At 31.7% G+C, this 25017-nt stretch overlaps 2 protein-coding genes across 3 annotated transcripts; one reads left to right on the top strand and one right to left on the bottom strand.

The window, feature by feature from the left end:
- The first annotated feature begins 3765 nt into the window (after positions 1–3765).
- LOC127261915 (DNA replication ATP-dependent helicase/nuclease JHS1) lies at positions 3766–18115 on the top strand. Its single transcript, XM_051290355.1, has 34 exons — positions 3766–4362; positions 5325–5486; positions 5571–5810; positions 5915–5977; positions 6167–6355; positions 6445–6498; positions 6578–6639; positions 7311–7443; positions 7567–7677; positions 7767–7863; positions 8052–8134; positions 8779–8844; positions 9879–10031; positions 10196–10251; positions 10364–10421; positions 10505–10615; positions 10696–10752; positions 11763–11897; positions 11974–12213; positions 12588–12662; positions 12850–12971; positions 13068–13140; positions 13232–13336; positions 13507–13674; positions 14521–14590; positions 14666–14817; positions 15538–15615; positions 15697–15789; positions 15879–16019; positions 16105–16144; positions 16230–16303; positions 16653–16787; positions 17302–17430; positions 17800–18115. Exons 1-34 carry the CDS (start codon positions 3856–3858, stop codon positions 17998–18000), a joined length of 4233 nt encoding a protein of 1410 aa, XP_051146312.1. The 5' UTR covers positions 3766–3855; the 3' UTR covers positions 18001–18115.
- On the bottom strand, positions 17806–24306 carry LOC127261922 (ribose-phosphate pyrophosphokinase 1). 2 transcript variants are annotated; one of them, XR_007841016.1, is made up of 10 exons: positions 24124–24306; positions 23720–23899; positions 22390–22638; positions 22077–22220; positions 21773–21940; positions 21453–21522; positions 20838–20919; positions 19749–19908; positions 19564–19668; positions 17806–17947 (listed from the first exon to the last, which is right to left on the bottom strand). XR_007841016.1 is itself a non-coding variant. In XM_051290365.1 (9 exons), exons 1-9 carry the CDS (start codon positions 24205–24207, stop codon positions 19630–19632), a joined length of 1176 nt encoding a protein of 391 aa, XP_051146322.1. In that variant the 5' UTR covers positions 24208–24306; the 3' UTR covers positions 19459–19629. The 2 variants fall into 2 exon arrangements, 1 of the variants encoding a protein (XP_051146322.1); XM_051290365.1 differs by lacking the exon at positions 17806–17947 and having other exon boundaries at positions 19459–19668.
- Positions 24307–25017: the final 711 nt, after the last annotated feature.

Genomic DNA, 25017 nt, shown 5'->3' with positions numbered 1-25017 from the left:
GATTTTCCAACACTATATTGATTAAGTCCTAATTAGCACATAAATATATATATATATATATACATAGACAGTATATGAGTTATAAACTCATAGTACAAAATACATATAAAATATAATATAAATACATTATATGAACTTACAACATATAATAATAGTCTGCAATACATACAAAGATTGATCTCATCCAAAGATATATGTTAACATCACATAATAATTCATTACCAAAAAATCATTTTTTACATTAGTGGAAATTCGTAACAAAAAGACCAAATTTCGTGCAAAAGACATTTTTGTTATGCCTTTTTTAAGACATATGGGCGTAATATGTACTCACGCAACAATTAATTTTTGTTATCGTATTTTTCGTAACAAATAATTTTGGTCAACGCGTCTACCCGCGTGTGGGATATTTTGTTGTTACGGTATTTGTTATATCATTTAATCCATAAAAAAAAAATGAGTACACTACAAGAAATTTGTAACGAGGTTTTTTCGTTCGTAAGTTCACTTTTTCCGTTACTAATGATATTAGAGACGGAATTGGAGATGAAATTACGTTAGCTACGTGAACTTTAAGAACGGAATTCCGTTACAAATATACTATTTTTTTTGTAGTGAGTTCATGTAGAATTTATAAGATGTAAATTTTTCTTTAAATTTTTCAGTGCGGAACTTAAGTTTTTGCACCCCCAACAAGTATATATTGATTTTTAATTTATAATTATGCATTAAAAATTAATTGTTTATCTATTTATTAAAACTAATGAATGTTTATATGTATTTTGCTGGTAATTAGTGAATCCATTTGCCACAATAAATGACAATGATTTATTGGGTATATGTGCTAACAAAATAAATAAATAACCTATAAACAGTTGGAGATATAATAGTATGTGTTTAATTAATTGCCCATCAACCTATAGTGCATTGCAATTGAATTATTGATATTGCAATCATATTTTAATTATCAATAAATTTCAACATAGTGCAATTTAAAAATATATATTGTTCAAAATGCATTCAATTTATAATTTTTTTAATTTTAATTAAACTATTTATTTATCTTAATCTTAATTTATAATTATTTTTATTAAATAATAATTATTTTTACTAATACACTTCTTAATTATTTATTAATTATACTTTACCTAAATTCTCGTATCTACAATAATAGTCTCATATTTTTTGGGACGGAGGAAGTATTTTTTGTTTGTACTTAAGGCTCTGGTTATTTGAAGTTATATTTTATTTATTTTTTTATCATACTATGTATAAAAATATATTAATTCAATTCATTGAATGTTTCAAACTAAAATTTAAAACCAAACCTCAAGGAAACAAATTCATTGTGTTTAAGTAGTGATATGATGTGATATTTTGTAGAGAAGAATAATATTTTTTTTTATAAGAATTGTGTAAGTGGATAGTAAAAAGTTAAAAAAATAACATAGCGTATGTTCTTTTTTTTTTTTTTTTTAATTATTATTATTACTATTATTTGGTATGTTTTTGTTTTTATTATCTGTTTAGATAAAATTGTTGTTAATGTGATAAAAAGAAAATCATGAAAACTATCTGTTCATCCAAACAATATTTTTACTGATACAATTTTCAATATGCATAATATATATACTCCTTCCGTCCCATAACTATGTCTCCGTTTAATTTTTTTACGGAATTTTAGAAATAACTAAAATAATCTTATTAGTATCGTGTGATATAAAGGTAATGACATTTGTGTAATATATTGAAAGTTGTAAGGGTATTTGTAGTGTTAGGTAGATAGTACAGTTAGTATAAAAGGAAATTGATAGTTTTTTATGGGACGAGTATTTTATTTTCTCACAAAAAAATTAATATGGTCATACCTCACATAAAAAATTTAAAAAAAAAAAATTACATCAAACTAAAACACTAAATTAATACATTTGCTACATTTAAAGCTTTTAGCCCTAATAAATTTGTTTCTTTAATTTGTGGAAGAATGATGAAGGGAAATAACAAACACATCCATCCATGTGAAATATATCAACAATGTATTCATATATTGATACATATCAAGAATAACTTAATTTGAATAGTTAACTACTTGAATCTCAAATTTAATTTGATTATTTATTTATTTATTTATTTAGGAGCTTGGACTACATTGGCTGAATTTGGCTTTGTTTACGCACTACACTTTCACTCATTTGACACTATTTATTTTTAAAAAAACTTCACATCAAATACTCTTTTTTCTCTCACAAAACATCAAATCAAATAATAACTTTTTTTTTTTTTTCTAAACTTCCGAATTTCCAAAAATCTCCAAAAACCTTTTATCTAAACAAACCCACTACTCTACTCATACCTTTACTTTTAAATTCTAATAATAATAATAATAATAATATAATTTTAATTATATAAAAAAACTTAATTAAACTATATATATATATATATTGTGAAATTGTTGTAGGATTGTTCACCAAATGTAGGATTCTAATAAAATATTTTGCATTTTTTATTTGTATAAAACTCGCGTAAATTATGTCTTTATTTAGAACCAAACATGAGTTTTGGATAAGAATAATGTTTCATACAAACTTTGCATTACCACAAAAGAGTTTTACGCAATAAATAAAACATAAGATGTTTTGTGTATTTTAACTGAAACACAATAAAGTGTGTGATATAATTTACCCATTTTTATTTCATAATATTAATATATCTTTTAATTTCCCATTAGGGTTTGGCAAATTTGGTAGAGAAGTAATACATCTAGAGAAGGCCCTTTACTTAGGCTGATCTACAAATGCATTCAAATAAATGGAGTATTATTTTATATTATAGTGTTTTTTTATTGTTTTTTGAGTCCATAAAATATATATATATATTATACATTACTATTACTATGGGTATATTACATATATTTTTTCCATTCATCAAAATTTATTTTATTTTATTTTGTTGGTCCATTAAATTTATATAATTACTATGTTTGAAAAAGTTAAAAAAAAAATGATTATTTAACTATTATTTAGAACAAATATTATTAATTTTATTAATTTTTATTTTTATTTTCTTTAATTACTATCTAAATTTTTAAAAATACTTTAACTATCTTTTATTTTTTATTTTATTTTTTAAATCTCTGTGTCAAGTTCAAATATGTTATAGGGTGTGTTTGTTTGAAGGATTTTGGAGGATTTTCACTATTCATCCAATTTTTTCCCCCCAAAAACATCAAATCAAACACCTATTTTTCATTTTTTATATTATACTAAAAATCAATTTTACATTCAAAACATCACATCAAACTCTATTTATATCACCTCATACAACTATTCAAATTCAAAATTTTTACTATTCAAATCTCAATCCAAAATCCAAAACCCCAAACAAACACACCCTAAATATAAGAGGTCCAAGGAGTATTTTGTTATTGTTTAAATTATTTTAAGATAACAATTTTATAATATTAATGTGAAATTATGTCACTCATGAAATTGTTGCCTATATATTTAAAATTTTAAATGCTACATATCATTAGTATGAATTGGGCCTGAATTTCAATCAAATATTTTTACCCATATAAATGGTGCCTTTTCCTATAATTATAAATTACGGCCCATTTACAAGAAAGCCCAAGATTAACAGCTTGCCTTAACAGTGAATCTGAACCGTCCATTCTAATCCAACGGCGCTCCATCTCTCCCTACGGAATCATTGCATCTCCTTTTGGCGGGAAAATCAGCAGTGAACACCAGGCTCAAAGTTCGCTTCGATTCTCTATACCGTACTGCCAAAGACCGATAAAAATCCTCGTTTTCTTCCTCACTGGAAGCGTTAATCCATCTGGGATTTTGTTCTTGAATGGCGCCGAGGAAAAGGGCCACTTCGGGAGGCAAGAAATCGGGCCACCAAAACCGGGAAGCGCAGCAGCCATCCCAGCCGTCGAAATTCGGCATCCAGCACTTCTTCGAGCGCCATTCGCTTAGCCAGAAGGCCTGTTCTCAGAACGCCCCGAAGAAAGACGAACACCTTCCACGAAATCCCCTTCCCGGTTCCGCCAATGGCGCCAGTCAGAAGGCGGGGAATGAACTGGAAATTGGTGCAGTTAGGGTTGAGAATCCAGTGGCCGTTAATAGCTCCGAGAAGATTGCGTCGATGGGGAAGCATCTGAGGGGTCACAACTCAGTGAAAATTGGGGATTCGGAAAGTGGCGGAAGTTTGGTTGAGATGGAGAAATCTGACCAATCTCCCATTACAGTCAAGGAGAATCTCTTTCGCGTTGATGGCGATGAGGGGGATCGATTGGAGGTGTCACCAGAGGCATCCAAGTGCAATTCCGCTAAGCGCTACAAGTTTTCACCTGGAATGGTAATTTAGCATTTTTTTTGCAAAAAATAAAATATTAGATTGTATGATTCATTTTTTGTTTGATGATGGCGCTATGGAGCCTGAACTGGATCTGAATTAGGGATGGTTCTTGAATAGTTGGAAAAGTGGAAACTTTTTATTACAAGTAGATAATTTTTAACTGATTAGTTATGATTATTCATACTGAAGCTTGAGTTTGGTATTTGTATCAACTATAAGTAATAAATTAGGAATGATTTTGTTCTTGAGTTTTATCACCATTGCCTAATTTATGTGCAAGTGCCTACAATATGTTTAATTTATACCCAATTGTAGATTTAAGGGTAACTTTTGGTATAATTTGTTTAAATTGTAAGTTGATCAGAAACATGTGTTTGTTTGTGTTTTGAAATGTTTTGGATGTTTTGGGCGTTTTGGATTTGAAATGTTCTTATAGAAACGAATTAAGAATTGGATACAATGCTTTGAAAGTAAATAAGTAATGGATATGATGTTTTCAATGAAAAGTATGTATTAGAAATAATGTTTTAGGGTCGGAAATTATTCTATTATATATTGTGTAGTTTGAAAGCATGATCATAAATACAAACAAAACACACTCGATTCTCGATGTGGTGTTAGGATGAATTTTATTCCTAGATCATAGTTTTTCGATGCGAAAATTGTTTATGCATCCTAGTAGCTATTTTTCTAAATGTTGTAGTCGTAAAGTACTATTGAAAACTTATCAATATGAAATTCGCATTCTCTAATGCATTTCCAAGATTAAAGTCATTGATGCCAATGGCTTTTTCAATCCCTTTATCTTTTCAACAATCAGCAATGGGCTGTACGGATGCAGTTATATTAAGATAAAACATTTTATTGTGTTTGCATTTTCCTGTCGTCATTTTCATGCTATATGTTTTTTTCAATTTCATGTTGTCACTTATGTGATCGGCCTTTGGTTTATCTTGCCATAGTTAATCAAACAGACTCAGGATGATGGCGTTGATGAGGTGACATGGAAAATTTCTCCAGTAAACGAGAGGCTCAATGCAATGTCGAAACACTTGCCAGGGAGGATCAGGATATTGGCTGATTCTACAAGGTTTAACTCAATGAATCTTCAAAAATGTTCACAGGTCTGTGATTCTAGATTTTAGTTTTATGGTGCCCCCAACAATGTCTTATGTCTTAAAAATTGATATAATAGTTTCTCTTGGTAGGTGCAAACTTCTCCCATCATGTCAAGAAAGCTTGAAAGATGGCTTTCTTCACCTCCGCCGAAGACAGATAAAGAATTATTGATATGCTTTGACAAGGTTGCATCGAGAAAGTCCAATTCAGCGGATGATATACATTGTCATGAAAAAAGCAGACCTATAAATAATAACAATAAATCAGCAATACGAAGCACTCAGAGCCCATTTAGTACTCCACCATCACTGTCCTTTTGCCACAATAAGGTCATCTCATGTTAAAATTTACGCGTATGTGTTTATTTTGTCCAAGAACCTTGTGTTTGTTTGGTTTTTCTTTTTGATAGTTTTAGAAAATAATTGGGATGCAGGATCTTGATGATGTGGATTCCTGTGGGGTTCCCGATCAGCTCGGATCAAGGCAGCACAAGAAGGTTATTGCATTATTGGATCTTCCCTAGGCATTCGCCATCTTAACAAAATGATCAAACAAGAGTTTCCCATGTGTTTGTCTCATACATAGAAATAATATCATGATTATTGCATTGATTTATGCATTTAAGGTTATACATCACGGCTCAGGAGTATAAAATTAATGCAAGTGAATTTTTATCATTATACAGGCTTTAATTGAACTTCTTGACCAAGTGGAAGATGTAATTTCTGTAGAACCTTCATCGACTATAGAAAATGAGACATTTTTAGATGTTAAGAGGCCTCCGAAAGCTAATCATGCTCTAAATCACTCGACCAGCAATTCTGAAGAACATAAATGTGGTAGAGACTCTGAGTTTGACTTTCTAGTGCTGGAGGTGAGCCCCGTATCTGTTTCCTTGTAATTTTTTTTATGTGTTCTTCAAGGGAAGGTCTGTTTTGTGATAAAAGTATGCTTGTGCCATAGGTTTCAGAAAGGCACGAACCTGCTGCATCATCAGGTCGTCCATCGACTTTCAAGGTATGCAAAGTCTTTGAGTGATTGCCTATATATAATACGACTATTTTAATAATACTTTCTCCGGACTGCTGCATCACAGGTTTTGCACTTGTTAAATGAGCAAAGTGGTGCAGAACGAACCTTGCATTTGTCGGATGAATGGTAAGTAGGAAGAGTTTGTGCTTCCTCAATGAGTCTTTTTATGAATATCTGTTTTATGGTAACCTCGGGGTGGTGAACCCTATTACATTTGTTGATGATGAACCCGACTTCATAGAGTCTCTGTTCTACCTTCAAGGTGTTGTCACTCTGAACCCCTCTGTTATCTGACAAAGCTTCGTTGAAATCTAGGCCAGCCACATCAGTTCCTATTATTGGCATCCATGTTAATGCATCAAAAGTGTATGGGTTCTTAGGGTGTGTGTGTTTGGGGGTTTGGATTTTGGATTGGGATTTGAATAGTAAAAATTTTGAATGTGAATAGTTGTATTATATGATATAAATAGATGTTGATGTGGTGTTTTGAATGTAATAATATAAAAAATAAATGTGTGATTTGATGTTTTTGGGGAGAAAAAAATTTGGTGAATAGTAGATATTGATGGAAATCCTTCAAACAAACACACCCTAAACAAAATCATTTAGTTAGCAATTTTGTAAAATTTTTTAAGTCTTAAGTACCTTTATGAATTGGCATATCCATCTGCCTAGTACGCCTGTTGGCATCTAATAGCATATACATATGGAGTGCCGATTTCTGCAAAAACTTGCTTAGAGGATAAGTTGTAATTGCTAACATCCTATTTGTGCATTTTTGTTATCTTCTGTACCAGGTATTTTAGTGTTGCTGCCCCTGGAAATACGGTTCATGTCATTGGTGACTTTGATGCCCAAGGCAACTGTCATGTGAATCATGAGAAAAATTATTTGATTGTCCACCCAGAGCTTTTGGTGTCCGGTACTCGGGTATTTTCTATTGTGCATTACTTGTGTTTGAGCATTTTGCTTTTATTGTTTTCATAAAACCTTTGATATATGGGTTCTATTGCTTGGGTTTTCCTGAATGTTTTTGGACTCATGATGTACTAGGTTTCTGCCAGTTTTGGCTGTCCGAGGCGAACTGTCCTAGATGAAAGGTTAAAGCATAGTGAACATTCTGCCGCAGCACTGATGGGTACTTTATTGCATCAGATATTTCAGGTCCTTGGAAATTTCTGACCGTAATATTCATTTGTTTGCCTGGAGGTATGAGTTCAATATATCTTATAAATATATATTTTCTTCTCTAGGCTGCCCTCATCAGTGAATTTCCGACGAAAGAATTCCTAGAGGATTATTCCAGAACTGTGCTTCAGAAAAATCTGGAGAGCCTTTTTGCATGTGGAGGTGAGTTTTTTCAACTACTCCGCTATTTTATATTTCCATTTGTCTCATAAGATTCATTTTTATGTGGCCTTGAAATGAGACAATTTTAAATTTCTTGCAATTTCTAGTGCTTGGAGTTTGAATTGCTGCCATTATTGTTGATTGCTAATTTTCTCAAAGACACTAATTTCATTCCCTGGTGCTTTCAGTCAGTGACAATGATGCTTGGAAGATTTTGATTGAGGCCATCCCAAAGATACTCAACTGGATATCCTACTTTCGAGGTTCACAGGTAGATCAATATTGATGGTAGTGAACAACAATCAATTTTATACTCTTTTTGTCTATAAAGAGTGGGATCATTTTATTATTTTAGTTTATCTCGTTCCATATTTAGTAAAAAAGTTTAATCATTCTTTAAATTTCTACCTACTATTATCCAACCATTGCCACTGATGAAATACACATTTTCTTACATTCAACCCACTTAATTCCAAAAAATTATGTTACTAATCCTATAAAAGTTCTAATTTTATTCCTAAAAAAGGTGCAAAAAAGCAATATTAAAATACTATTTTCTTGATTTTCGTGCCTAGAAGTTTTTTAACAAACTTTTTTTTAACAAACTTAAGTATATTTTGTAACAGGATATCATATAGGCACCCGTCAGTTAATATATTTCAATACTAGCATTATAGATGGTAAAAAGATGTTGCCTGCCTTTATCTTAATATATTTTAATGTCATGTCTATGGACATTTTCAAGGCTAATTATTGTGCCCATTGGTGCAGCTGCTGATGCTGTCTATCTATGGGCACTCTTGTTATAGGTTTCCAATGTATATTGTCAGCAATCATGTGTTTTTGAAAATTGGCATGCTGTTTCTATCTATTTTGGACATAGCATCTGACATGAATCACTGTTCACTTTTTCAGGGTTCCAAAAATCCTAGCATTGATTTCAAATGTGAGGAAGGATTGAAAAGAATCCAAATTTCAGAGGTAAGACTTTACTTATCTACTTGTGCTTAAAGTTGCTAAGTTCTATTGATATTGCCTTTTTCATTTCAGATCTACTTTGTGTATTCCAATAAATTTCTAATTATCGTTATGAGCATTAACAGGGGTATAAATATAAATTAGTGCCTCAACAATATGCTTTGAGAAGTCTATTCAAAAAGCTTCTATAGCTCACCGTTTTTTTCTATATTATGCTTTAAATATTTGCAACACTTTCATATTTAGTCCTAAGGGAAAAGAGCACCTTTAGTCCCAAGTTGGGGCTATCTGTACAAAAATAGTCTTGTGTTATTTTTTGTGCAAAATTGGTCCCATTTCAAATGAATTAGTGCAAAATTCATTGCTCTCTTCCAATTTTAACCAACTTTTCTGATGTAGTTGTTATAGGAGTATACATGTTAATTCATCACTCCTATGTATAAGAAAATGTTCTCGCCTTAATATGGTGTCACTGTACCATGGATGATAATTTATGCCAAAACACAGCCATGTATTTTAGAAACATGACCATGCCTTTTAGATACACAGCCTTGTATTAAGTAGCATGATTATGTTTCTGAGATGCACAGCTATGCCTCTGAGATACTCTGTCGTGTATTAACTAATATGACATTATGACCTTGTTTTTTAGATACACAGCCATGTATTCACTAATATGGCTATGCCTTTTAGACACACGGGCGGGTTTGATGTCATGTGTGCTCCCATAATGGCCACATAGCAAAATCCGTTAAAATTTTGCACAAGAAAATAATGAGACTACTTCCGCACACACCACCCTAACTTGGGACTAAAAGTGCCTTTTTTTCTAGTCCTACTGATAGTATGTGTATGTTGTGTTATTTGTAGGCATGAACAAGTAATCTTTTTCATGTGAATTATTCACTTTGGTCCACGTTCTAGTAGACCATGCACTTAATTCACTCTTCTACTATAAATTTCTTAGTATTGTTAGAAGTTGATACAGATACTTGATATTTTACATGATCGATTGATTGTGCTCTTGAAAACTGAAGGTAATTGATATAGAAGAAATGGCTTGGGCCCCAAAGTATGGATTGAAAGGAATGATTGACGCATCGGTGAGAGTAAGAGCTAGCATAAACTCTGGAGAAGTTAGCGAGACAGTTATGCCTCTGGAGTTCAAGACTGGGAAAGGAACCGGACAGGCAATTGTTTTTTTTTTTTTTTTTCGGTCATCAAACATGGATTTTTAAAAAAGCAAGAAAGTGCACATATTTGTAATGATGATCCTGTAGATACGACTGTTTTTTTCATTTGTTTTCTCTCATTTGGTTGAAATAATCGTGCACCTCGTTCTTTTGTCATCCAGGTAGCCATGGAGCATAATGCACAGGTGATGTTATATACTCTCCTGATGTCCGAACGGTGTGTAATTCTGAAAAATGTTCTCATGCCTTCAAATTCTACTTATAGTTTCTGACGAAATCAAATTGTTTAACATTACCATTTTGTTCATGTATGCTTTGTCCTATTTCAGATATGGGATAGATATTAACAATGGCCTTCTATACTATCTTCTTACAGATCAAACACAAGTACAGTCACGACATCTGATCTTTTTATTGTCTCTTTTTGGGCTTCTTATTTTGTTTAATTTCAACATGAACATTTTTTGAAGGGAGTTTCGGCAAGACGTTCTGACTTAATTGGGCTTCTAATGCGTCGAAATGAACTTGCTGCTGATCTTCGCAAAGCCTCAACTACTCAGCAATTACCATCAATGTCACAAGTATTATACCTCTGAGAGCTGTTCCAATTCTAAATATTTGTACTGAATCAAATTTCTTACAAACAATTCATTTTATGCAGAGCTTGAGCATGTGCAAAAGTTGTCGCCACCTCAATGTCTGCACTATTTACCACAAGGTTGGTCATCTCCCTTTCATATCACTTCTGTATATCAATATTTCATTAGCTGAGTGTTTCATTAACCTTATCTAGTGTGGTGTGTGTTAGCAAACTGCAAAACCATTGAATGTATCAACTCAGTTTGGTGCAATCATGAGTCATATATCATGCTGAAATTTAGGTTACTCCATAGAACCTGCAAATGGCATTTCCTTTCTAATATTTGATTTGCATTGATCTTATTTCTTCACGTTAAATGGCAGCACATAATATAGGTATGTAGTGAAATAAAAATTGTTGCAACCCTACACAATTACTACTCTTCACAGTAACAAAAAGGCTGTTGAAGAAATTGTTACTAAAACTTTGGACTGTATCAAGAATTATGCATAGCAGCATATAACAAAGTGGACTAATAACTCGAGGCAAAGGGCTAACCATACCAGACTCTTCTGTTGTGTTCTTTTGTGGATTTTATCATATATTTTTACTATTCAAATTCTTTTTCCCTTCAAAAATATCAAATTAAACAATTATTTTTCTTTTTTTCATATTATACTATAAAGTATAAACATATTTTACATTCAAATCATCACATCAACGTCTATTTATATCACATCAAACAACTATTCAAATTCAATTTTTTACTATTAAAAAATCCAAACCCACAAACAAACACACCAGAATCTAGTTTGGTTATTGAACAATACGAATTAGGAGGACCTATGTCTGCAATTTGAAGTTGAGGTTTTCTTGCATAATATTGCTTGGAAGTATAAGTATAGCTGGAAATCTGTCGGCTCAATTAACCCAAGCTGAACATCATCTTGTAGCAGACAGATTATGTTAATCCCACTGTACTTACATTTCTTGCATAATATTGCTTGGAAATTTTCTTGCAAAATCTCTTAGCTATCTTCCATGCTGTGTTTTCTACAAGAGAGTAAAGTTGTTGTAATTGCGTATATTCTGCCAAACTATCTTCTGATCTCTCGTGTATGTTTCCCTTGTCTCATATTTTTTCTAAGGCTTATGGCGGAAGTGTGGAAGAAAGTGGGCTGGGTGATGTATACGCTTCCCTTGTCTCTCATTTAACAACAACTCACACTGATTTTCTTCGAACATGGGAGAGATTGGTTGATTTGGAAGCCATGCACGTGGAGGTAGGGCAAACTGAGTTGCTTGCTATTATATAAAGTCTTTGTAATCAACAAAGTTATTTACAATATCAGCATTTAGGTTGTAAGCAAAGACAACAGGTCAGAAAATTTGAGGAATGATCAGCATCCTGTTTGCGCACCATCTCTTGTTCTTGATCCTTCAGAAAAGTCGCCACAGAAAAAATTTAGCAGAGCCAACCGATTTTCCTACCGTTTTGTGCGTCAAGACTTACCTTTGCTTAACACAGAAGAAACAAATGTAGACTATTTAAGCTCATCATCTTCCTTAGAATATTATTTCAAGATTGGGGACTATGTGGTAAGTATTTTCATTTTTATCGGTTTAATAGTTTTCTCTCGTACAGATTTCATATTTATACCCATTATCAAGATAATATTACATCAGCAGATTGACAAGTGTAGTTGTTGCTTTTGGATTTTACGAACTAATAACATTTGCATATGCCTGATCTTTTTCAATTACCCAGAAAACTGTAATGCTTTTATTTCAGCTTCATTATCGAACTCTTTGGTTTTTGGCTTTTTGCTTTCAGCTGTATTTACGTGCATTAGCAGATTGTCTCCTTGTGCACCTTTTTCGTGATTCTTTAGATTATGTTAAGGTAGCATTTTAGGGTTGTATTTGTTTATGATATAGTAAGTTTATTCGAGCTTCAAAATTCATTTCTACAGATATTAAGCACTGAACATGGATCTCTACGTGTTGCTAATGGGGTCATTGTTGACATTGGTAACTCTCATGTCTCTGTAAGTACTTAATATAGTGCTCAAATGTTACCCTGGGATACTAAGTTACGACTGTATCCTGTTATTTAAGCAGAAATTACACGAAAATGTTATAATTTCATCAATATTAGGAATACTAGTGTCCATTATAAAGTTCATTATCATCGAATAGAAAAATGGTTCTTATCTAATACTTCTAATCTCTTAGGTATCTTTTTCAAAACATTTGAGACTTCCTAGGCAGAACCTTCAGTCATTGGTAGGAGATCTTCATCAACAATCTTGGCGAATTGAAAAAGATGAATTCACAACATCATATGCAATCATGAGGTCAACGAACCAACCTTCACATTCTACCTTGTGATTTTTTCCTTTAAAAACTAAATATATAAATAAAATTGCAACCTACATTTACATCTTTATCAGGTACAATCTTGTTCAACTATTTTTGCCAAATGAATATTGTTCTCGCCTGAGGAAGATGGTTGTTGATCTTGAGGTAATTTTTCAACTTTCAAATGTACCTTTTACATCCGGTATTCTTAAAAGCAAATCAGTCATGTTTTCCTACACTTGTTCTTTCGTTGAAGGCACCTGTATTTGACCATGGCTGTGTATTTAGCCAAGACCCTGCTATATCATACATTCGATCTGAAAAGAGCTTAAACGATGATCAAAGAAAAGCTATACTCAAGGTAATTAACTCGTGATTCTTAATGTCAATTCTCTCTATTCATTCTTTAACTGAATATATAGATATTCTTTAATTCCTTCTCAGATCCTGAAGTTGTGTTATGAAGAAACATTTGGAAATTAATATTTTGACTCTCCAATTTTTGATACTTGCATTGCCTTATTATTTCAGATTCTTGCAGCCAAGGATTATGCCCTTATTCTCGGCATGCCTGGAACGGGGAAAACTTCCACTTTGGTGCATGCTGTTAAGGCATTGTTGATTAGGGGATCATCCATTCTACTTACATCATACACAAACTCGGCTGTTGACAATTTACTAATCAAATTGAAAGCTCAGGTCACGTTTCATCTTTACTGCTTCTTTTACGATAAATAGATCAAAAGCCTTGTCATTCTAGTTATGAATTCCAACCAATTTCTAATTTCCGATTCATGACAACCTATACATTTGTTCTTGCTGAATAAAGACACTTTTGTAATCTCGTGTGGAATTCCATGTCTCAAATGCTAGCCTTCAGTGTTTTCTGAATAGTATTATCGCTACTAATTTAGATTTTATGCATATGAGTATGGATAAAATATAAAATAGACAGAGTACGGTTGCGTGAATAGCTTGAGCAAAGTCCATTCGTTATTGTTTGTGTAAATGTTCTTGCATATTTAATTTAGATGCTTATTAATGATTTAATGTATGTATGTTGTTATTAGCCGTAGCATTATCGATGAAATCTGTTTCAGCAACCAATTATTACAATGTACAACTATGAATACTGTTATTTAAATGTCTTTCTATTCAGTCATTAGATCTGATTTCTGTGACTAATTATGAAACTCTTTTAAGGAATCAAAGATTACACAGAATCATGACAATGTAATTGTTCTCCAACGATGATTTTGATAGTGATGACAGGATAGTCGAATGCTTGACAATGCTTGCATGATACAAAATTAGGATCTCAGAATGTCCGAGATGTGGCCATGGCTGCTGTCTATTATTCTATTAATCTACTTTTTACAACTTCCACAGGGTATAGATTTCATAAGAATTGGTAGAGAGGAGATAGTGATGACAGGATAGTCGAATGCTTGACGCATGATACAAAATTAGGATCTCAGAACGTCCGAGATGTGGCCATGGCTGCTGTCTATTATTCTATTAATCTACTTTTTACAATTTCCACAGGGTATAGATTTCATAAGAATTGGTAGAGAGGAAGCTGTGCATGAGGATATTCGAGAAAATTGCTCATCAGGTTCGACTACTTCATTCATAACAGTGATTGGCTCACCTCCGATTTCAATTGTTAATCAAATTACTGTCATTGTAGCAATGGATGTAAAGACCACTCGAGAAATTAAAGAAAGGCTCGATAAAGTCAGCGTTGTTGCTGTTACGTGCTTGGGAGTGAATAGTCCTCTGCTCAATAACAAAAGATTCGACATATGCATCATGGATGAAGCCGGACAGATTACACTACCGGTATAGTTTAAATTGTTTTTAAAATTTACAATGTGTGTTTGAATCCATATCTTCCCTGGGTAAACTGATTTTTTTAGTCCCGTAACTAAACTTTTTTATCGTAATTCGAGTCTGTCGTAAACTAGTCCTGTAAGTGAAAAAATTTCGCAATTTTAATCCTCCAGCACCGTAGATGTCTATGTGGCACCCATGGGGTTCGTCGGAGGACACGTGTCCGTCAAGTCAGCGACACTTGATCGACACGTGGATTTTTTTTTTTCAATTTTGTTAAAAAATTTTAATTTTCGAATTCTTTTTGAAAATTTTTAATTATTTAAAAAGAAGACAATAAATAAATTAAATTTTACAAAATAAATTAAAAAATATCCACGTGTCCGCCGTTGTTGCTGATTTGGCGAACACGTGTCCTCTGGCAAGCCACGCGCATGCCATGTAGGCATTTCCAGCGCAGGAAGGATTAAAAGTGGGAAAATTTCTCACTCACGGGACTAATTTACTACAGACTTCAATTACAGAATTAAAAAAAAAAAAGAAAAAAGATCAGTTTACCCATAAGATTAACATTTTTCTCTAATGCTTTCCATGAGCTCTAAATTGGTCAATAATATCTAACTCTATTCGAATGTTCTTGATCGCGTAATTTGCCGCAACCTCAGCATATTACAAGTGTTCGAGATACCTTCTTTTCATTTAAAACAATATCTTACCATTTTTTCTCAGGTAACCTTAGGACCATTGGCATTTGCATCAAAATTTGTTCTCGTCGGCGATCATTATCAATTACCACCACTTGTCCAGGTGCATTTCTTTATAAATTCTTGTGTTTGTTTTTTGGCAATGATCCTCTCGATTAAAAGGTTGAATTCCCCAATATGCTAGAGCCCCGAAGCTAAGGAGAACGGAATGGGCATTAGCCTATTTTGCCGGCTATCAGAAGCACATCCTCAGTCAGTTGCAGCATTACATTGCCAGGTACCCTCCCAAGTAACTCATTTTAACAAATGAAAATTTTCTCCGAGTGCATCTAACATTAGAACACATTATTTTTCGATGATATGCAGTACCGAATGTGTGCAGCAATTATGGAACTGTCAAACGCCTTGATATATGATAACAGATTGCGCTGTGGCTCTGCCGAAGTGGAGAATGCAAAATTGAGTTACCAACGATCATTTTCTGTCGAATCCTCGTGGATAATTCAGGTCTCGCGGAAATTTTAAAATTTTCCGTTGTAGTTATTTATTGTATGATGTTACTTTTTCAAGTTACATTTCATTTTTTCGACAGGTTTTGAATCCCGACCAGCCTGTGGTCTTTATCAACACAGGTTCGTCTAGCAGTCTCATCTTTGAAACATATGTCGCGAATTTACATTTCCATTTGAATGATATAATTATTTTCTTGGAACTCAGATTTGTTGCCGGCATTCGAGACCAATGATGGTAAAGCGTTAAACAATCCTACCGAAGCATATATCGTTGCAGAGGTAACAAAACTTGCGTCGATTCAAAGATTAGTACATATTTGGATATATATATATATATCGGGTGTGTTTACTTTGCCTGATTATGATGAATAATATTATCTTATCCAATCTAATCATGTATTTACTATGCATTACTGGAACCTGAGATTAAGTAAATTCGATATAATAATACTATAATCAAGACAATTAATCCTTTATAAGTGGTATTAAATAATATTCAAATATAATTAATGTAAAGACAATTTTATCTATCATTAATACCTAATTTACTACAAAGTAAATGCACCCATAATATATATATATATATGTGTGCATTCTCGTCGCCTTCTATTCTCATCGTTTTTGGTAGGTTGTGAAAGCTTTGCTGCACAGAGGTATTGAAGGGAAAAACATCGGCATCATAACACCGTACAACTCTCAGGCGAATCTCATTCGCGGAGCACTCTCCGAGCCTGTGGAAGTTCATACCATTGACAAATATCAGGTTACATACATATGTATATATATATAACTTTCAGCAGCTATAATCGAATTGGATCAGACATTTTAATCCATCGATTCTGTTAGGTAACAAACTTTCATTCATTTGGCACTATTCATTTTTAAAAAAACATCACATTAAATATACTTTTTCTCATACAAAAATATCAAATCAAATTCTCCCTCGATCCGGTTTTAAAGGTCTCATTTACTTTTTGATCATTGTACTTAACATTAAAAATATCTTTATATCTGTATAATTTTTTTCACAAATGTCATTATAATAATATTATAAGACGCTAGTAGAAGTATTTTTGCCCTTGTCCTTTATTTGTTCTATATTTTTATATAATAATTAATATTCAAAGATCAACACGCAAAAAGTAAATGGGACGTGTTTTACTTTTTCTAGACTTCCGAAATTCCAAAAACCCCTATCTAAACAGTGTTTACATTTTTCATCGTGCATTTTACATTGCGTGACATAACTAACATATGCGATTGCGATTGACAAACAGGGAAGAGATAAAGATTGTATAGTGCTGTCTTTCGTTAGGTCCCGCGAAAATCCGAGGAGCAGCGCATCGTACTCATCCTCGTTGCTGGGAGACTGGCATCGAATAAACGTCGCGCTCACCCGTGCCAAGGTTTGTTTACTTTACTAGCTAGTACTCCCTCCGTCCCAGCCAAATTGTCCCATTTAGCTTAGATACGGAGTTTTAGGTAGTATGTAATTAGTAAGTAATTAAAAAGTAGTAAAAATAATTATAGATTAAGATTTAAGATGACTAAATAGTTTAATTAAAATTTAAAAAAAATAAATTATGAATTTTAAAATGTGATTAAAGTGTATAGTTATATTGTCAAAAAAGGAAAGTACAGGACAGACGATTATAGAAATATGAGACAAATTAAATGGGATAGAAGGAGTACTGTCTATACTTGAATTATAAATTCGGATCGGGCATTTATCGAATGTTTTCATTTTTTTGTTGTGTTGGTTGTGTCTGAAACAGCGGAAGCTGATAATGGTGGGATGTTGTGGGACTTCGTCGAAGGTGCCATTATTGAAGCTTCTGATAAATAAAGTCGAACAGCTTTCAGGCATGTTTGCTCTGTCAGTTAAGGACATTCCTATTTCTGTTCCTGTTCCTGTTCCTGATTCTGCCATTAATACATTTCAAGTTCACCTCAAGAGATGTTCTAACTCTACTTGATACAAGATGATGATGATGATCATTTTCAATTTTGTAACTCTGTAAATCTGTCTTGTTATTCACCAAATATCTTGTAATGAAGATGCTCCACATTTTTCTTAACCTTTTGTGTATTTATTTTTTCAAAATTTTTGTTACTCTATTTATTGAAATTTTACTTTTTAAAAGAATGTTTATGCCGAAAATTTTTATTTTATTTGAAGCATTACGTCAAAAATTTATTATTGGTGTTGGCTAAAATCAGTATATAAAAATAATATATATATATATATTGAGAATATATAATATTATAATCTATTATGATTAATTTCATTTCCGTACAAGTATTATAGTAACCAACACAATATAACTTCCTTACATTATGTCAATCATTTACTCCATTGTCTCAAAAATAATTATAGATTATTATTATTATTAAAATTACTAAATAATTTAATTTAATTAAAATAAAAAATATATAAATTATAAATTTAAAATGTGATTAAAATGTATAATTATATTTAAATAATAAATTATGTTGGATAAAATAGAAAAAATAAACTGTAGCACAGAGAATGTATGTTTTATGAAAATTTAATAATAATTATTATTATTATTATTATTATTATTTGATATAATATTTTTAAAATTAATTGTTAACATTAATTTTTATTTTTATTTTTTAATCTGTTAAGTTTTAACTTATTATTAATTTCAATAAATTATTGTTAAACTTATAATTGTCAAATTTTCAACTTCTATTTCCTATAATTATCGTTATTCTATACCCTATCTCTTTATTATCATAATTAATTAATAATTAAATTTTCAAAAACATTCTCAATAACTTTTGTACCTTTCTATTTTTAATAAAATACTTATTTTTTTTAATTTTTGTGTCGGACTAAATAGACTAATTTTATTGAAAAAAGTATAATTTTGTTCACCCAACCAAATTATTTAGCATAACTCCCGATAAATATTACTCCGTGCCTTCACTAAATTTATTTTATTACTTGACAAAGTCTAACAAATTATCATTTAATTATTATCAACAAATATCATCTATCTATTATTTTTTTTAATAAAATATTTATTTTTTTAAATTCCGTGTTGAGACAATAAGTTAATTTTATTGGACGAATAGAGTAATATAAATAAAATATACACTCTATTCTCTAACAAAAACATAAAAATTTAAACATAAAATAATAATAATAATAATAATAATAATAAAAATAATAATAATAATAATAAATCTAAAACTAAAACAATATTCAAACCCATATTTAAATAGAAGTCTATTTTCTACAATAATTTTTACTTTATTCAAATTTTCATAACATTTCTAACCACATCCCAAACCTAGAGGTTGACAATTAATTGGTAACAAATTCTTGAACCTAAAAGAGGTACCTTATTTACAGCACCAAATACCAAAGCCTTTCCAACAAAACAAAATCAAGAGATTAAAACACCTAAATATCACCATTTTCAATTTCAATTTCAATTTTTTCTTTCTTTTTTTTTTTTTAAATAAACCTAAAATCAGAATTCAATTCTATGTAGAATATAGAATGATACCCATATCTTTCCATGTATGCTGTGTTGTGTGACCATAATAGAGTCGGAAACTCGTCGATATCGACGTCAGTCAATGCCCAAGCTCGAATACGGCTCGAATCCACCCTGAAATTGTGTCGATTGGTTGTGAGAATACAACAAATTATATTCAGCGATTACGAAATCCCAATAAGAGAAGTACTTACAGCACAATCATCGTGCACGCGCCATATAGTTTCGCCAAGAAGGTTCGCCATGGACAAGATCGTGAGCTGCGGGAAGTAATTCTTCTCCGCCACCGGAATGGTGTTTGTTATGATGACCTCTTGAAATAGCCCGCTCGACAATCTCTCTATCGCCGGAGGACTGCAGTCGTAAAGTTACATCAAAACCTTTCAAATATTTGAATGCGCAGTCATAAAATGCGCGCCGGCAGTAATGTTGATGCGGATCCAATACGAATAAGAGAAATTTCAGAACATTAAGGTTTGTTCTTTTACCCTTTCAAATCTAAATCTAACACTCTTCACCATAAATGGTTTTCAATAAAAATACACGTTCTTCTCACAAAATAAAACATCAAAGTACTATCTAAACAAAAAATTCAAATCAATACCTTATTTCAAAGCAATTTTAAACCTCAACCAAACAAACCATTAATTAGGCTAAGAATTGGCGGGTGTCCGTGCATAACAATAAGCAGAAATATTAGGGACTAAGAGTGAAACAAAATGTTAGGGACCGAGAGTAAAACAAATAATAATAGCATCAGGTTTGCAACACACGTACCTTATTTTAGATAGATATTTTGGTTAATACTATTAAAAAACAAAATTGCTATAACTCACTTGTTTGAAAAGTCTCTTATCATTTTTAAAAACTGCATGAGACTCCTTCGCATTTTAAAAATTATTGTACAAAATCTCCTGAAAATTGCATGAAACTCTCTCGTGCTTTAAAAACTATTATACAAAATCCTCTAAAAATTGTATGAAACTCTTGTATTTTCAAAAATATTGCACATAATCCCCTAAAAAGAGAATTTTGTGCAGTGGCTTTTAGAAGATGAGGAAATCTCGTACAATTTTTAAATTATGATAGAGAATGAGACAAGCTTTCCAAAGCACATGTGGGTTATAAGTACTTTTGCCTTATTTAAATTTGATATTTATTATCAATGTATATTTGCTATATTAAATTGTTATTATTTGAATTTATCCATTTTGTGTCAGGTTATAATAAGCCCCGTTTAATTATTAATAAGCAACTCTGAAATTCTGCAAAATGTAACGTACCTAAACACGGCATGAGTGCTGCAAGCATATACCTCCCTTGCACCTTCTTGATGTAACAGAGCAGCTCCTTTCGAAATAGTCCCTGTAAAAGCATATGTACAGACTACAGTAAACAAGACTGGATGATGAACAATCTAACACAGAATTAACCAAGACTCTAAATACTCTTTACAAGCAGAAATATCAGGAGACAATTTTAAACAGAAATTATCTAATTTAATTTAACTGGTAAAAATAAATCTGAGGGGGGGGGGGGGTGCTTTTACAATCCAATGCAAGAACCAAACTACTCCCTCAATCAAACTTTTGGGCACAAGTGGGTGAACACTTTTTTGTTTTTTCTCTTTTTATAGTAAAAAAAATACAAAAAATATTATTATGATCTTTTACCAAAAAGAAAAAGAAGATATATTTAGATGACAATCCAAACAAAAAATGAACATAAATTTAAATGATAGATAAAGTATTAATGTATTACTATTGCAGGCTTACGGAACAAGATGGCTTTAACCATTGAATGAAGAACTTTTGGCCAAATATTGTATCAGCAAAAAATTAGAAATAATTGATGTCGCGCACAGTGTGAAAGTTGAGTAATTTATAAAAAGAACAAACCAGCAGTATCGATCATATCATCTACCATTACTGCAACCTTGCCACGGACATCACCGATCAAATTCATTACCTGCAGAATACAATTGAATGAATAATCAATAAGATAATGGTGAACTGTACGACAAGAAATGAGTTTGACCACCAGCTATTAGTTTACTTTTTAGAACATTTGATAAACTTTTCGTGAATTATACCAACCAAATTTACAACGTCACGAGTCTCTAAACTTTCAAGTCATTACAAAAGAGGATATATATATATATATTCAAGAAGTAATAGAAGTTTTCATAATTTCACAACAGAATGGAAAGAATAATTACCTCAGCAACATTATGACCCTGACGTCTTTTATCTACAATGGCCAAAGGAGCATCCGACAACTTTTTGGCAAAAGCTCTAGCTCTAGCAACCCCACCAACATCCGGTGAGACCACAACCAAATCATCCGAAGATATTGTCTTGCTTGCAAGATAATCAAGTATGACAGGCTACAACAGGAAAAATAGTAACATGCCAACGAGTTAAACATAATTTAACCTGCAGTGAAAAAATGCAGTGTCCTATATCGAAAATAAGATACAGCACGGCTCATAGATAGAAAAGCACTTGCCGCACATTCTTTACCTGACCATGTACATGATCCACCGGAATATCAAAATATCCAATCGACTGTCCAGAATGGAGGTCGCACGCCAGAACCCTGTCCGCACCAGCTTCAGTAATTAAATTGGCCACAAGCTTTGCAGCAATTGATTCACGCCCTTGAGTCTGAATTACATTAAAAATGTAATATTAAATATTAAAAGCCAAAAAGTACAAATAAAAAAACACACTAATTACACTTTAAAAATTCGAAGCATGTCACTAGTTCAATCCATTAGATAGTATGAAACTTTTTATGAACCTCTTTTCGAAAATGTCAACACATCAATCTTACCTTCCGATCTGCACGAGCATATCCAAAGTATGGGATAACGGTAGTGATATTTTTGGCTGATGCACGGCGGCAAGCGTCAATCATTATCAACAGTTCCATAAGATTTTCATTTGCGGGAGGACACGTAGGTTGCACAAGATAAACGTCACACCCACGAACACTCTCTTGCAATTGAACATAAATCTCCCCATCAGCAAATCGTTTGATCTTAATATTACCAAGCTCCAGACCCATATAACAAGCAATTTCCTGCATCAAGAATTTTTCGGAAAATAACAAATCAATGAGATTATGGAATAGTTAAGACGTATAACACAATGGACAAAGAAGCTTACAAACCATGTCATTACACATACTTTTATACATTTATAATTTGATAATTATATATATGAACATAAAAAATTGCAAACTTTTATACACACCAAAACTCAAGTTGAAAATACGGAGGTGATATCTTGATATGAGAAATTCACTTTTATTGAAAATTTTTGAAATTTATTATAATCCATTTGTCCCATAAAAACATATCTATTTGCTTTTTCAACATAAGTTTTTCTAGTAGTGTGTATTAGTTATGTGATATTAGTTAAATAAAGGTAATATCATTTGTATAATATTCCGTAAATTGTGAAGATATTTTTAGTGTTAGAGAATAGTACAGTTTTATTTAAAACTGATCAAAATAGAAAAATCAATACTTTTTTATGGGGCAGGGGGAGTATAAAAATCTAAAGTGTATTATTTTTATTTTTTCAATATTAAATCTTATCCAACATTTTTAGGGTGTGTTTGTTTGGGGGATTGGATTGGATTTACACTATTCATCCAATTTTTTTCCCCAAAAAATATCAAATCAAAAACATATTTTTAAGTTTTTATATTATACTAAAAATCAATTTTACATTTAAAACATCACATCGACACCTATTTATATCACAGCATACAACTATTCAAATTCAAAATTTTTACTATTCAAATCCCAACTCAAAATCCAACCCCCAAACAAAAACAATTTTTTTTGGTAATTTAATATTTTAACATGATAAATGAAAATTATCCCAAAAATAATATGCAGTTAATATAAACAAGAAAAACATCATTTTGAATTTTCAACAAATTTCATCATCATCCTAAACTTATTAAAGTGAATCCTTCAAAAAACTTGTGAATGTGTGTTTAGTTTCTATTTGAAACCAAAATCACCACTGTTTAGTACACTATTTAAACCAAAATTAAAATTCATACTCCGATTTCAATCCAAAACCAAAAAATTCCTAAAATCAATACAGAAATTTAAAATCCAATCGATTTAAGGGAAATGCTTTGATACCTGAGCCAGAGGTATATTTGCAGTGCCAGAGAAAATACGCAGCCTCGTGTCGCTTTTTTGAGCAGGAATTCTTTCGAGGAAGACGTCGGGCAACGCTGCTTGGCCGTTGTAGTCGCGGCCAACAGCTGTCGATTTCCCATTGTCTTTGTACTTCAACGACTCCGACAACTTACTACATCTCTGCATGAACAACAACGGAGGACGAGAAGCTCAAACGCTACGATCACACTAACACATAGCCTCAAATTCATTCAAAATCGAACTATTTTTTAGTATGAAAAACAAAATTAAAAAATAGAAATCTCACCATAAACGATCACAAATACATTACCGCAAATTCATTCAGAATTGAACATTATATATACATATATATATATATATATAAATGTAAGCAGGAATCTCACAATAGCTGCTGGAACTTTGGCGACGGAATGAGGACTTTTACGGAGATGCAACAAGCCGATCCCGGACAAGGCCAGCGACGCCATTTCCGCCGCTACTGCTCCGTGGATTTGATCGATTTGGTACCGGAAACAGAAGAATTAGGGTTTAGGGTTCTGAAGCAACTCCAACAAGATTTTAAGATATTTTATTTTATTTATAAATTTTAATCAATTATATTTTTATTTTATAATAATATTTGGGATGTGGACCCCACACGTTCCAAATGTAGACTTTTCGTAATTTAGGGATTTTTACATATAGTAACATATTTAAATTAATTTTTTAAACAATTTGCATTTTAAACGCTTTTGAATTGTTTTAGAAAAAGTTGTTCAAAGGGACGACCATGGGAGAGCTTCACCCTCACCATTTGTTTTTTTAATATTATATCCAATATTTATATATATAATATCATATTACATATTAATTTTAAAAATATAAAAATTTCTGTTTAAATAAAACAAATTAATTATTATTTGAGTTAAATTATCGATTTTAGAATTTTAAAATTTGATTTAGTTTAAGACTTGAATTTAATGATTAAAAAAAAAAAACTCTCTTAAATATGTTATTTAAAATTTTTTTAAAGTAATAATTTTAAAAATTAATATCATGTACATTTTATCTATAAATTTGTTGTTAGGTCATTTCAAATTTAAAATTAAAAATATCAAATCAAAATACTATTCAAACATAAATATAAATTAACAATTTATTTTAAATCAATTTCAAACCGTGACCCTACCGGTCAATACAGGTCTTTTCAGACGCTTCTATCTTCACTTGCACGTACCTAGGAGACTTCCATGAGTTACGGAAAAAAAATGTATGTTAACATAATTAATTTATTAAAT

Source organism: Andrographis paniculata, unplaced genomic scaffold (assembly GCF_009805555.1).
Source record: "Andrographis paniculata isolate CXL003 unplaced genomic scaffold, ASM980555v1 Contig15END, whole genome shotgun sequence".
Lineage (NCBI taxonomy): Eukaryota > Viridiplantae > Streptophyta > Magnoliopsida > Lamiales > Acanthaceae > Andrographis > Andrographis paniculata.
Note: the sequence above shows the minus strand (reverse complement) of the source record. Positions and strands in the feature narration are given on the sequence as shown.